The 12,508-nt window shown below is 32.6% G+C and overlaps 1 protein-coding gene across 10 annotated transcripts in view; it reads left to right on the top strand.

The window, feature by feature from the left end:
- Nucleotides 1–12,508, top strand: part of LOC119071140 (potassium/sodium hyperpolarization-activated cyclic nucleotide-gated channel 2) — a 43,735-nt gene that overhangs the window by 18,492 nt on the left and 12,735 nt on the right. For 4 of the 10 annotated variants that reach the window (XR_005086600.1, XM_037175839.1, XM_037175837.1 and 1 more), the window contains exons 4-9: nucleotides 5,031–5,205; nucleotides 5,277–5,492; nucleotides 6,337–6,526; nucleotides 6,618–6,763; nucleotides 6,825–6,907; nucleotides 8,173–8,227. Coding sequence is in view for 9 of the 10 variants with exons in the window: in XM_037175839.1 (XP_037031734.1) it covers nucleotides 5,031–5,205; nucleotides 5,277–5,492; nucleotides 6,337–6,526; nucleotides 6,618–6,763; nucleotides 6,825–6,907; nucleotides 8,173–8,227 (865 nt within the window). In the remaining variant the exon portion in view is untranslated. Of the gene's footprint in view, nucleotides 1–2,348; nucleotides 2,578–4,661; nucleotides 4,763–5,030; nucleotides 5,206–5,276; nucleotides 5,493–6,336; nucleotides 6,527–6,617; nucleotides 6,764–6,824; nucleotides 6,908–8,172; nucleotides 8,228–12,508 lie in introns of those variants that run through there. The other 6 variants (XM_037175840.1, XM_037175838.1, XM_037175843.1 and 3 more) reach the window with 4 other exon arrangements.

Raw genomic sequence — 12,508 nt, 5'->3', positions numbered from 1 at the left:
TGATGTTGTTAGAAAATTTTAAGAAAAAAATGAGATAAAGAGAAAGAATCATACAATTGATGGGATGTATTTGAGTTCTGTGAACACTTATCTGTTGGTTAGAATCGAAATTATGATTTGATATTTAATTGTCTTGAATACACTTAGAAATATTTTGGCGATGTAGTATTGACTCTTCTGTAATGTAGTAGTAGTCATATATACAAAACAACATATACAAAGAATTGAAAAGTTCAGATTCATTTTTATCCCGAGTTATGTAAGCGTTTTTACGTGCTTCTGGTCGGTAAATGCAATTTTTTTTAGTCCATTTTTCGCATTTACCGACCAGAAGCACGGTACGTACGTGGTTTCAAATTTTTAAAATACTCGTCAAAATAAAATTTTGGAACCTCAGACCCTCAGACGTAATGTATGTCTCTGTGTGGTAAGACTAATATTATGCATCAGCTCTGAGAAGGAGTCCAGATTTATCTTTTCATTGACACATAAAAAATGATATACGCCTTCGGCTTAGGATCACAATCACTAACTTGTGAAAGTAAAGATTTGGACACATGTCAACGCACTAAAAGCATGAGTGGTACTCTAATAGGGTAGTGAAACTTTACAGTGTATCACACAGCTGAAAAACTCTGTAAAAATATTTTCATGTAAAATAGGATAGTTTCTGCAGCTGACCACTATGATCACTTTGAAGTGCGTTACACAGGTGCATAATATTTATTATCACATACGCGCGGTGTTCGGATGTCAAAATTACTCAACTAGAAGTTTAATTCAAAAATTACACTTCAGTTCTATGTTGTTGTCTCGTTTTCGCTTATGTGATAAAATAGAGTACACACTTGTCACTATCAGTCTCGGCAAGCCTCGACTTCTTCGTGACAAGTGTGTAATATATATTACTTGTGAAGGGTGTCAAACCTTTAAATTACGAAGTTTGCTGTTGGATTCGCCTCAGATCAACAAATTGGACTTTTCAACTTTTCATCCCTAGTTATGTAAATAGCTTCCGAGGCGATGCCGAGGTCAACAAACATATGAAAACATGACTTTTCATTTTTATCCCTAGTTTCTTTTTGATGCATTTTACATACTACTGCTACCTACATGCGTCAAAACCCGTACTTTTCATGTTTCAAGCAATACTTTCGACGTCCTCAGCATTACTATGCTGTTTTTTTAAACCAATTCTTAGTTTTCTCTAATAATCTAATAAGACATTTTCAACCCTAGGGAAATCAAAAGCATGTAAATGCGTATTTCCGTTACTAATAATCGAAATATCAAACATGCAATAAAACTACCAGCAAATAAACAAACTGCAAGCTGTGTTGTCGCACAAATTGTGCATCAAATATTTATTTTGCATAACTGATAACACATTGTAGCATTCTAATCTGACCACATATTATGTGATGAATGAATTAGCCTAGAAACCGGTATTTTATATTCTCAAACTGTTTTAAATCATTTTTCTATTAAAAACGAATAAAAATAATTTATCTTTTTAAGCAAAAATTGAAAATAAAGAGCATGCCTTAAAGTACATAAATAATAACAGTTTTCCGTATAGAATTAAACGCAATTACATTACATTTTTCTTTTTGTTGATATAGATAAATCGCTGTTTCAGAAATATTATTGTTCCTTTTTTCTGTAAGTGCTCTCCACATACCTCGCATAGTCTTTTAGATTTCTGGTAAGGATAAAATTGTAATGGCAATCGTGGTAATGTGTTTTTATTTTCGGCTGCTTATTACTTATTCATTTCTAATCTACACACTTCCTAATAGAAAAATAACCCAATCTTTATTGGTAAAAGTCGAAATGTTTTTTAGGATTACAGATACTTTATACGAAATATTAATGCCAGAATCGACGCAATAGCTCTATTCCATTTGTGATTTGTGCGTGATATATTTGGTGCAATTCTTAGTTTTTAGTATTATTTTGTCATATTTCCACAACGAATAATATTGAAAACGAAATGATCCCAATTGATTAATTGGTTGGGAAGAATTTTAACGATCCACATCTTAGAAATTTTTTTCCGTCATACATATCTTAAGCACTTGTTTACTAAATTGTAACCAATGAGAAACTAAACGATTTGATTCGATTCGAAACAAAAAAAAGCAACAAATAAAACGACCATATCATAATCTGAGTCATCTACACTTGAGCAGTGTTTGAACACGACATAGTTTTCGGATTTTACGCCTAACATACAGTCGAGAATACAATACAAATATATTCGAAAATAACGAATGAATACGGAGATTGAACAGTGAAATCGCCTTATGGTAGGTGGTTTGGAAAATCTGAAATTATGGTTCGTTCAGTATATGGTTAACAAGCGTAGCATGAACGGTTTGCAATTTCGGTTAAAGTTGATTTTGTGGTTTAGTCCTTGTTGTTGGTTGTAATGATTATGTTTTAATTTAAGTTTTAATGTGATTGCTGTAGTGCTGGGCGTTAGTGTTCTATTTAATATATAAAATAAATGAAAAGATTGATTATGTTTTAGTAGTTACAGCTATAATTACTGACACTATCTGAATATTACTTAATGTAAGTTATTTGGAGCTAAAACAGGTCGTTAAGTTTACCCATTTACAATTCCCTGTGGTCTGTTTTCGTACTGTTTATGACAGAGATATGAAAATTAAATATTAAAAAAGTTATTTCTATTTATGATTTAACATCATTCCAGTTATAACTTTTCGTCAGACAACGGCACCATATCAATTTTTGTACAAATTTAATTTGATGTAAACAAAATTTTATGAATTTTGTTTAGACAGACATACAGAAATATAATTGATCTGATCCTGCTGAACTTTGTAATTATGTACACAGACTGTGATTGCCAGTATTTTGTTTAAAATGTTTTTTTAAGTATAAATAACAGTTTTTCATTAGCTATACAATCTAATTTTAGCAGTTCCAAAAAATTGAGAACTGGGTGAGATATTAACCTAATGATGGTACATGTTTGACTCTAGTGTATCTCGATTAACCGTTTTGTTAGCAATTCAGTGCTCTTGTGAGAAAGTTTAATATAGAAACTTGTTATCCTAAGTTAATGAAAAAAATTTATCGATTTCAGTGCGGTGCAAGGATAATTGGGCTAATTTTTCGCCTTGAAAAAGTTTACAATTTTAATTGGTTATGCTACTTAATATGAAATATTTAAGCGAATCCAATGTCTTAAAATTTGTGTGAAAATGTGTTAGAACTAACTAAACTTTCTCAAGTAAAATCTAGAAAGCAAAGACAGGCCAAACAAGAGTTCATAGTGTCAATGATACACGTACTGATATAAAATAAAAATGGATGAAATTTTGTGAATATTTTAACAAGTTTGACGCAAAAATTATGTTTTTTTTGTCACAAGAACGAATATAATCTAGCAATATATGTATTAAAATACAAGTGTAGCGGGCAATAAAAAGTCATCTGCTTTTTTAATTGATAAGGAATCTAAGAGTGATCTAATTGACTTCAAACGTAGGTCACAATTTCGATATTCAGATTTAAACGAGTAACACTCTCTCAGTTATAAGTTAGTGTTAATTTTAGTCAGATCTAATTGAGAAGATTTTGAAATTCTACACAAAAAAGAAGTTGTAGAATCTTATTGACATACCGCAGCACAAAAGGATAATTCGTTGAATAATATTGTGCGTTGATTGAAAAGAAAGTATGAAAAGTGCTATTGGAAAATACCATTATTGGATTAATACGAACGGATATAATCTAAATAGGTCTTTAAGGCCTGTCCCAAAAAGCAAAAATTTAAAATGAAGATTTGCTTACAAATAGTATAATTTTGCTTGCATACTACAAGCATATTTTACCACATGCAGCCAAAATATACTAAGAACATGGATATCTGTGATATTTGTGATACCATTTTAAGTCAACTACATTAGCGATTGTATAGCTATACTATGATATCAAATGGCCAAAATCTTGACAGGAGTCTTGCCGCTACTAGGGAAGTCTGGTAGTGTATTATTCTTTCAGTAAACATAAAACAGTCTCAAATATATCACAATTATCCATGTTCTTAGTATAATATGGTTGCAAGAGGTAATAATTATTACGTATCTGCGGGAAGTTTCTTTATCTTGGAGGAGAAAGGTTGTATCCCGCGCCGAAGGCAAGATTTACTTCTACATGTGATAGTTTTTTCAAGAATGTTCAAGCAAAATTATACTATTCGCAGTCAAATCTTCATTTTAAATTTATTTTATTTTTGGGTTTACAGTAACGAGAAAATAAACAAGTCACATTTTCAACGAATACAATCCAATTGAAGTTATTAAATCCATATACGATATTTACGTTATAACACATAATACGCACTTAGATGTCGTCACATTGGTAGTGTATGTGGATTGAATAAAGAAAATTGTACTTGTAATTTCTTATTTTTCCTCGCCTGTACGGACACCCGTTACTTAATTATTTAAAAAAAAAAAAAGTTGCCACTCATTTTGAGAATCATACGTATGTGAATGTACAGGGAGCTACTTGAAACACGCCTATAAAACTTAACTATACTTTAATTAATAAAAATGAAAAGTTTAATGTCTGTCGATAAAAAAAACATCTCAGTTTCTATCTTCCCAGTAGTCTCTGTTAAACCAGCTACCGATAAAACGATGTGTATTTTATCGCATACTTTTGTTTGCTTAAAAAACAGAAACTTAATTCAAACGCCACAGACAGGAAGAGTGAGCGATAATAAGTAATTCGTTCTAAAATTATCGTTTTCTGGCAAGTGTTTGAAGACACAACAAAATATTTCTTATTATTCGATTCGCTGAATTTTTGTTGTTTCTATTTATTTTTACGAAAAATTTATTTACAAACAAAATTGAAAAGAGTCCGATTGGCGTTCAATATGTTGTTATCTTGATGCGAATTCTGTTTAAAATCGTTCCCCTAATACATTTCCTCATCAAAAAAAAAGATCAAAAATCCGTAAACTAATCTTACAATTTCAAACATTTCAGACTATTGGGAACGGTCAGCACAGACTCCGTTAGATGTTCACATTATATTTCGAATAATGAAAGTGATTTACGAATTTCATCCATTGATAATACCTGCACTGATTCATTGGTGACAGCATTAGACGACGAAGCCTTGTTAATATGCGACGCTGCCAGCGAAATGGCAAGAACCAAGGTAAATCCGGGTTAAGAACGATACGTATAACGTACTTTCATTCAAAATTTTCTTTTGAAAACCCTATTCAGGTCCACTTCGATGATGTTTCTTTGTATGGTACCCCAAAAGAGGAAGAACCATTACCAAACATATCCACAATAACCGAAAAAATGTCATCAAATTTTCTGAAAAACCAGTTACAATCATGGTTCCAGCCGACGGACAATCGTCTGGCTATGAAATTGTTTGGAAGCAAAAAAGCTTTGGTGAAGGAACGCATAAGACAAAAAACAGCTGGACATTGGGTGAGTGGTTTTTTCTAATTGTTTTATTTGTGTCGTCCGTCTTTAAGGGTCGAGTAAAATTTAAGAGATACGCCTTCTGCGAATTAAACTAGGAGAAATGGCTTCTCATCTGTTATCGACTGCAACGACTAAAATAAGGGATGACCTACTGTTAGTGCCTTTTAATTTAGTGAAATATTTGTTAAAATGAATGAAGTAAGAGATTTTCTATCAAATATCAAGTTGAAGATTGGACAAAAGAAGTAACAGATCAAAGATCAATGTTGCAATTCACCTACTATTTCTTAAAAGTTAACTACATTCATTATCCGACACGTTTGGCAAACAGAAGCCAAAGGCTTATGACCACAAATTGCGCAGTGAAATATTTGACGATTAAGTACGACGCCATTTGGTCTCTCTATACTGACCAATGGCGAAACATCGGAATCTATTTATGTGCTTCATATTCACAACATTTGAATACAACACTCCCACCTTTCCGTGTTATACTTTTCATTTTCAAAGGAACGTTTCATGGACTTCTCGCGTATATATTCTCTTTAATTTAAATTAAAAATCGCAATTCGCGTAACATATTTCATTATAACTTAAATATTTACACATGCAATGACCGTGTCTTTTCTTCTTTCTAATGGATGTTTATAAAATAGATCGGAAAAACCAACGGTACACTGTCGATTTTACCAAAAATTAATTTCGATTAAAATCAATTTTTTTGCTGCTAAAAATCGGTGCGCTCTCTCTTTATTGATGTAATAAGTCTCTAGAGTGTCTGAATAAAATTTATATTTCTATGCTGATGCACTGGTGGATCCATTATAAAGGCAATCGTTTTCCACAGGTCATACATCCATGCAGTTCGTTTCGATTCTATTGGGACTTATGTATGTTATTGCTGTTGGTTGCAAATTTGATTATACTTCCAGTGGCAATATCGTTTTTCAATGATGACTTAAGCACACGATGGATTGCTTTTAATTGTATGAGCGACACAATTTTTTTAATCGACATTGTCGTCAACTTTAGAACAGGTAATTGGAAAAAACCCAATGAAATTTCATCCGAGATATGTGTACAACAATGATGCTAACGAATGCGATTTCCAATTTATTTTTTTTTCAGGCATAATGCAACAAGACAACGCGGAACAAGTTATTTTAGATCCTAAATTGATTGCACAAAATTACTTAAAAACTTGGTTTTTTCTCGATTTAATTTCGTCGATTCCACTAGACTATATATTTTTGATATTTAACAATAAGGTGGATGTAATACAAAATAAACATTGTGGAAATAGTTTACGTAAATAACTTTTCGTTTTGTTTATAGGATTTCTCAGATTCGTTTCAAATACTTCATGCTGGACGTGCACTTCGAATTTTACGTTTAGCCAAACTTTTATCACTAGTTAGGTATGTTAAGACAAATTGAATGTTTCAGATGTTGTTAGATAGTGATTTAGTGACAGTCGGATAGCATGTGTATCAGTTGCATATCAGTTGCTCATAAGTGTTATGAAACGTACGCCTCATTACTATACAATACACTACACGATACGATAAACATTGACTCTGCGACTTTTATTTTTGAGAATTAGTAATGGGTCACGAAAGTGACAAGATTTCAGATTTCACATGTCGTAGAAAATTCAATTTGGTGTCAAAATGAAGCTGTTGGTCTCAAATGACTAATTAAATTTAAAAGAATTCTTCTTTGTTGAAAGGCCTGATTAAACCAGTTGAAAGTCTAAAAATTTGGCTTCACTGTGGCAACGAATTTTTCAACTTAATGTTCTTCAATTTTAAGCTTAATTAGCTTAGTTCATTGGTGACAATATATATGCACAATATGGAGAGTGCATCTATATTGTCACCAATATGAACCTCCAGGACTGAATTTTTTTTCTTGTGTTTTTCTATTTTTAAATCGATGCAACTCTTCATTTCGAGCAAAAAATTGTTCTACAGCATGTCTATACGTACTGTTTACTTTATACTGATCATCAAAATCTAGTCCTTCAAAATAAAAATCTTCGAATTTTCAACGTTTCAAATTTAAATCTTAGCAAAAAGTTGTTCTACGGTACGGTTTCAAGCGTTACTGTTTTTTATATCTGACAAAAAAGTCAAATGTCTGCAGCTGTCGACGCATATCGTAGAATAATTTTTTGCTTACATTTACTTTTTACGTCAAAAAAAGGTTTTCCGGTCCATTGACATTTTCTATCATATGTTTATCGGCTGAGGTAAACTAGGTCTATTGTCAGAAGAAGCACTGAAAAATAAAAGTTGTATCGAGTAGTGTAATGTAATAATATGACTGTCCTATGAGATTCTTCTATGCACACAGGGCCTCGGTCTCATAAAGTTTAGTGATGGTGAGGACTATCAACAATCGTTTTGTGTTAAGCACATCGAGACACCAATAATAACAAGTTGGAGAATTCCATGTGCATTATAATTTTAGAAATGATCTTAAGTGGTCTTACACAACTGGACGGTGTTACTTGACTAAATGGTTGGAAGATTATTTTTTTCAAATAAGTAAAAATTCCAATCATTATGTTTTGCGTTGTGAGCACACATGCAAATTTAATAAGCTCTTAATTGCATGTTATAACTATTTATGAAGAGCAGGTAAATACAATTCTAAATGTACTATGATTTCTCCTTTCAAGATTGCTGAGATTATCAAGACTGGTGCGGTACGTGTCGCAATGGGAAGAAGTATACGTAAGTTAAAACAATTAATTAATTTTTTTTTCTTAATAAAAAATGCATTTAATTAGTTTTATTTCTTTTTATATATTTTTTACGTGCACATTTTATGAAAATATAATTTTTTTTCGAATAATTGAATAATTGTTGAGCTTTTTTCTTATGATATGGTAATGTTATTCAAGAATTTTTGTTGCTGATTTTATATTTACTAACTTTGTGTTACGCTAACATACCGACGAACGACTAAGTCGTTCAAACAATTTTATCGAAAGTTTTATTTTACTCGATTTTTATTTGATCAAATTCGTAGAATTTTTTGTTTTTCAAATTTAAAAACAACAAAAATCGATTTCATTTTTTTCCAAATTTTTTGTTTTTGATTAAGAGTCTCTTTATCTAACATTACTATTGCATTTAAAGTCAACCAAATTTTATATTGAAATTTGCTTCAGCTATTCTACCAGCTGTCCCACTCATACAAACACACTGCTTAGCTTATACTTTGTTTACGGTTTCGTCACTTCTATACGCGTGTATATACGCATAAGCAGTGTATAGTTGCGTGAGTGGACTAGCTGAAGCAAATTTCAATAAATATTTGGATGACTTTAACTCTATGTAACTGCTCCAAAAATCTTTGTTTGATCTTTAGTAAGATTGTAGCCCAAGCCACCGGAAAGTTCTATAATCTCACTTACCAAAACAACGATTAGGATGCAGTTACGTAAGATATATTTTACTGTGTACGATGAGTACAATGTACTAAGTACATCGTGGTGTGGTGAAGTAATGAATCGGGAAGGAAGTGCACCAATACACTCTTATCTATTAAAGTATATAAACTTGAAAATAGCCCAATACCAGGTGTTTGTACTTCCCACGGGCTCTGCACTCGGATGCACACATTGGGATATGTTAAAATCTACAATTACTTATTGCACCACACGAAAATTCGCTCATTGACATTATCGTTGAAGCTCATTTTTAGCGAGGTTCGCAAGCAAAATATTTTAATTATTTTGGGTGACAAGGAATCTTTTATGCCATGACCAGTGTTTCCTAGTTGAATATTTTAATCATTTTCTCCCTATCTTAGCCCCATGATGGCAGTATTATTCTGTACACATCTGTTGATATTTCTTTATATTAAACATTTTTCTTTCTTTCAGTTTAAGTTCAAGGTTATTTGACAAATTGCTTTTTTCTGCTGTTTAAATGAAAGCAATTTTAATTATGTTTTTCGAAATAACCTTACACAGTATATTAATTTTCAATTGTCACGCTACATATACGGTGTTATAGAGTCACGAAATTTGCATCATAAGGTTTTCTCATTTTCAATTTCTCTCTCACAATGAACTAAAATTCGATATTAAGATGATTTTTTCCCAACGCGAGCTAGAAAATAGTAATTTTCTCACCTCAGCTGAAACTTCGGGAGCCTTTCGGGCTGTGAAAATGGTGTTTTGACATCTGAAAAAAAGTAGGAAATTTGTTTTCACGGGTGGCTCCCGCAACGCTCAACACCTTCAAATTGAAATTTCCAACTTTTTTCCCCTCGGTAATAAAAACTATTTAAACACAGTTGAGAAAATAGAAACCTGTCTCACTTCAGATGAAACTTCGGGTGCCTCTGTTGTGACGGAAAATATATCTCGAAAAGCAGCTTTCCCATTTTTCTCGGCTTGGTAAACTGTTTCACTGTCTTTGTTAGTCGTAGTTATTTACGCATCATATCGCATTTACTTCTGTGCGGGAGAAAAACTAACATCAAATTCATTTAAGACGAATATTTATTGAGTTGATGTAGGTCGTTGTCTGGTATCGCACAAGAATTATGAATTACTGGGCTTTGTTTGTTATTCTGACGCTTTCATCGTTGTCATTTAATTCTATTGAGCTGCTAGTGATTTTAACATTTATTGGACATTTTCAAAAGCTTCACTTAATATGTGCTGAGTTCTTCTATCCGCTGGCTGAAGAAAGCAGTGACTGACATAATCTTTCCGCAAAATGTTGTTGATTTTATGTGTTCATTGAAGAGAACTACAAATTTATCTAATACATCGTCAATCAAAAGGGTATTAAATTATACGATAGACCGGAAACGGTACCAATACTTAGTAAACATGATTAACTTATAAACGTTACACTCACTCAACGATAAGGACGCATATAGTGTGGACGACGAAGTGAGACAATAAAAATGGTATTAGAATTCTGAAGCATCTGTCTAATTTCGTTAAAAGAAAATTCAATTGATTCAACATTACGCTGTGCTGTTTTTCAATTCTACAACGATTATGATAATGGCAACTGATTAGAAACACTTTATTGGTAGCATTGATTTATGTTATTATTCACAAAGTACTATGTAATCATAAAATTAAAGTTTAAACGGTGTTAATGCAGTAATTGTTTGTAAATACAGACGATGCCGGTTGCAAGCTTTCTTTTCTTATTGTACAATTACCTTTATTGAGGTTTTCTTTGATCTGGTATTCTTCAATATATATTCTCATCAATTTGCTGGTGTGAGAAGTAATGGTCGATGTAATCACAATGTTCCAGTTGTAAATAGCTAACGTAAATAGTGTCAATTAACGGATGGCATGTATATTCTGTTATCGACGGCAATGACAAAAATAAACGTTGAACGATGGCTAGTGGTAAAATGTGTGTTGAATCCAGGGACTATTTTGAGGAAAATTTGTGGAAAAATTGGGAAAACAGGGAAAATTTAAAAAAAGAGGAAAATCGGGAAAATTTGGAAAAGAAATTGTAGGCAGAGAATATAGGTAGAAATCGTAGATAAAAATGTATTATCGTATTCAAACACGATAAAAATTTAATAACGCGAAAAGTATCGTGTTTTTAATTTTGTGCCTCTGGAAAAACTCCCCTTTAAGCCATTCGGTGGGCTTACGCCATGTTTTGGCTTACGCTCCTTCTGATTAAGCTAATACTCTGTAGCTGAAGTTGGATCAAACTCTACTAATATTGTCGAAAAGTGTTTGCTGCGATAGAAGTTGTCTATCAGTGTCCTTGTACTTGATGGAACAGCGTTTCCATGTCTCACAAAATGTTTTTATAAAATCGGGAAAAATTTTCCTCAGAATAGTTCCTGGTTGAATGGTTGAATCTGATAAAGTAAAGGAGCTCTTGAAAAGAAAACTCAGAACAGAAAAAGTAACCTAGTAGATTCGACTCTTACTACTTCACGAAAATAACAAAAAAAAAGTCTGAAAACCGACTTTTTGGTCACAGAGCCATAGTGAGAGCGATGTAAGGAGAAATTTGACAAGAGTCGGCTGTTTCTCCCCAAAATTGCTGCATTCACGCCAACATTACTAAGAACAATTTGGAACCGCTTTCGCATAAATTCTGTGAAAAATAAAAAAAAATGGTTTTTCTCGTACCATTTTCAACACATTAGATGGTCAATGAATCTGCAACCCGGTCAAACTTTATGTCAAGTCTATATTCGTTTGAAAGCTCTTGAAATTCCCTTTAAAATGAGCTACGACACGACTATTTTGCTTCCCAGTCATAGATTTCAGAAAGCATTACTCCAAAAAATTTATGGAAAAGTCATGGTCGGGAACACTTTTTGTAATTTTTCATCAGTGAGTCGAATTTTTTAAAATTTTAAAGTATGCCAAATTGAAGCCACAGTCTCTACGAGTAGTTATCATATACACTTAACAAATGTGTTTCAACACAGGCGGCAGAACTGCTCTCACTATGGCTCTGTGACCAAAAAGTCGGTTGTCAGAGGTGCGTATGGGAGCTTCGAACTTAAACTTTTTTTTTTATTTTCGTGATCAGTGGACCATTCTGCATCGAGCCTACCCGCAGGCCTTAAAAAAATAAAAAAGACTGCAAAACGCTACAACCTAATAACTATTTAGAAAATTTCAGCTTTGCTAGACCGCTAGACCATTTTATTACAAGCACGGGATCATGTCTTTTGACTCAAATAATTCACCGCCTCATCAAATCATGGTGACAATAATCATCACGATTGGTGAAATTTTTCTATGAAAATCCGCCAGATATTGTGTGTCACCAACGTATCTGTATCCGCGTGAACCCCCGATTTTACAGCCTTCCAAACCATAATCCTCGAACGTGTCAATCTTTTTCACCTAATGAATTCGTATGTATTTTTTGTAACATTTCCGGTATATTCCCTTTCCTGTCTGATTGTTTGATATTGGATAATGTCTTTTGTTTCGTACCGTATCGTTGAGTGTAGGCTTTCGTTGAGTTCGGTTGGAAGGTAATAATATC

The sequence above is a fragment of the Bradysia coprophila genome (genome assembly GCF_014529535.1).
Source record: "Bradysia coprophila strain Holo2 chromosome IV unlocalized genomic scaffold, BU_Bcop_v1 contig_144, whole genome shotgun sequence".
Lineage (NCBI taxonomy): Eukaryota > Metazoa > Arthropoda > Insecta > Diptera > Sciaridae > Bradysia > Bradysia coprophila.
Note: the sequence above shows the minus strand (reverse complement) of the source record. Positions and strands in the feature narration are given on the sequence as shown.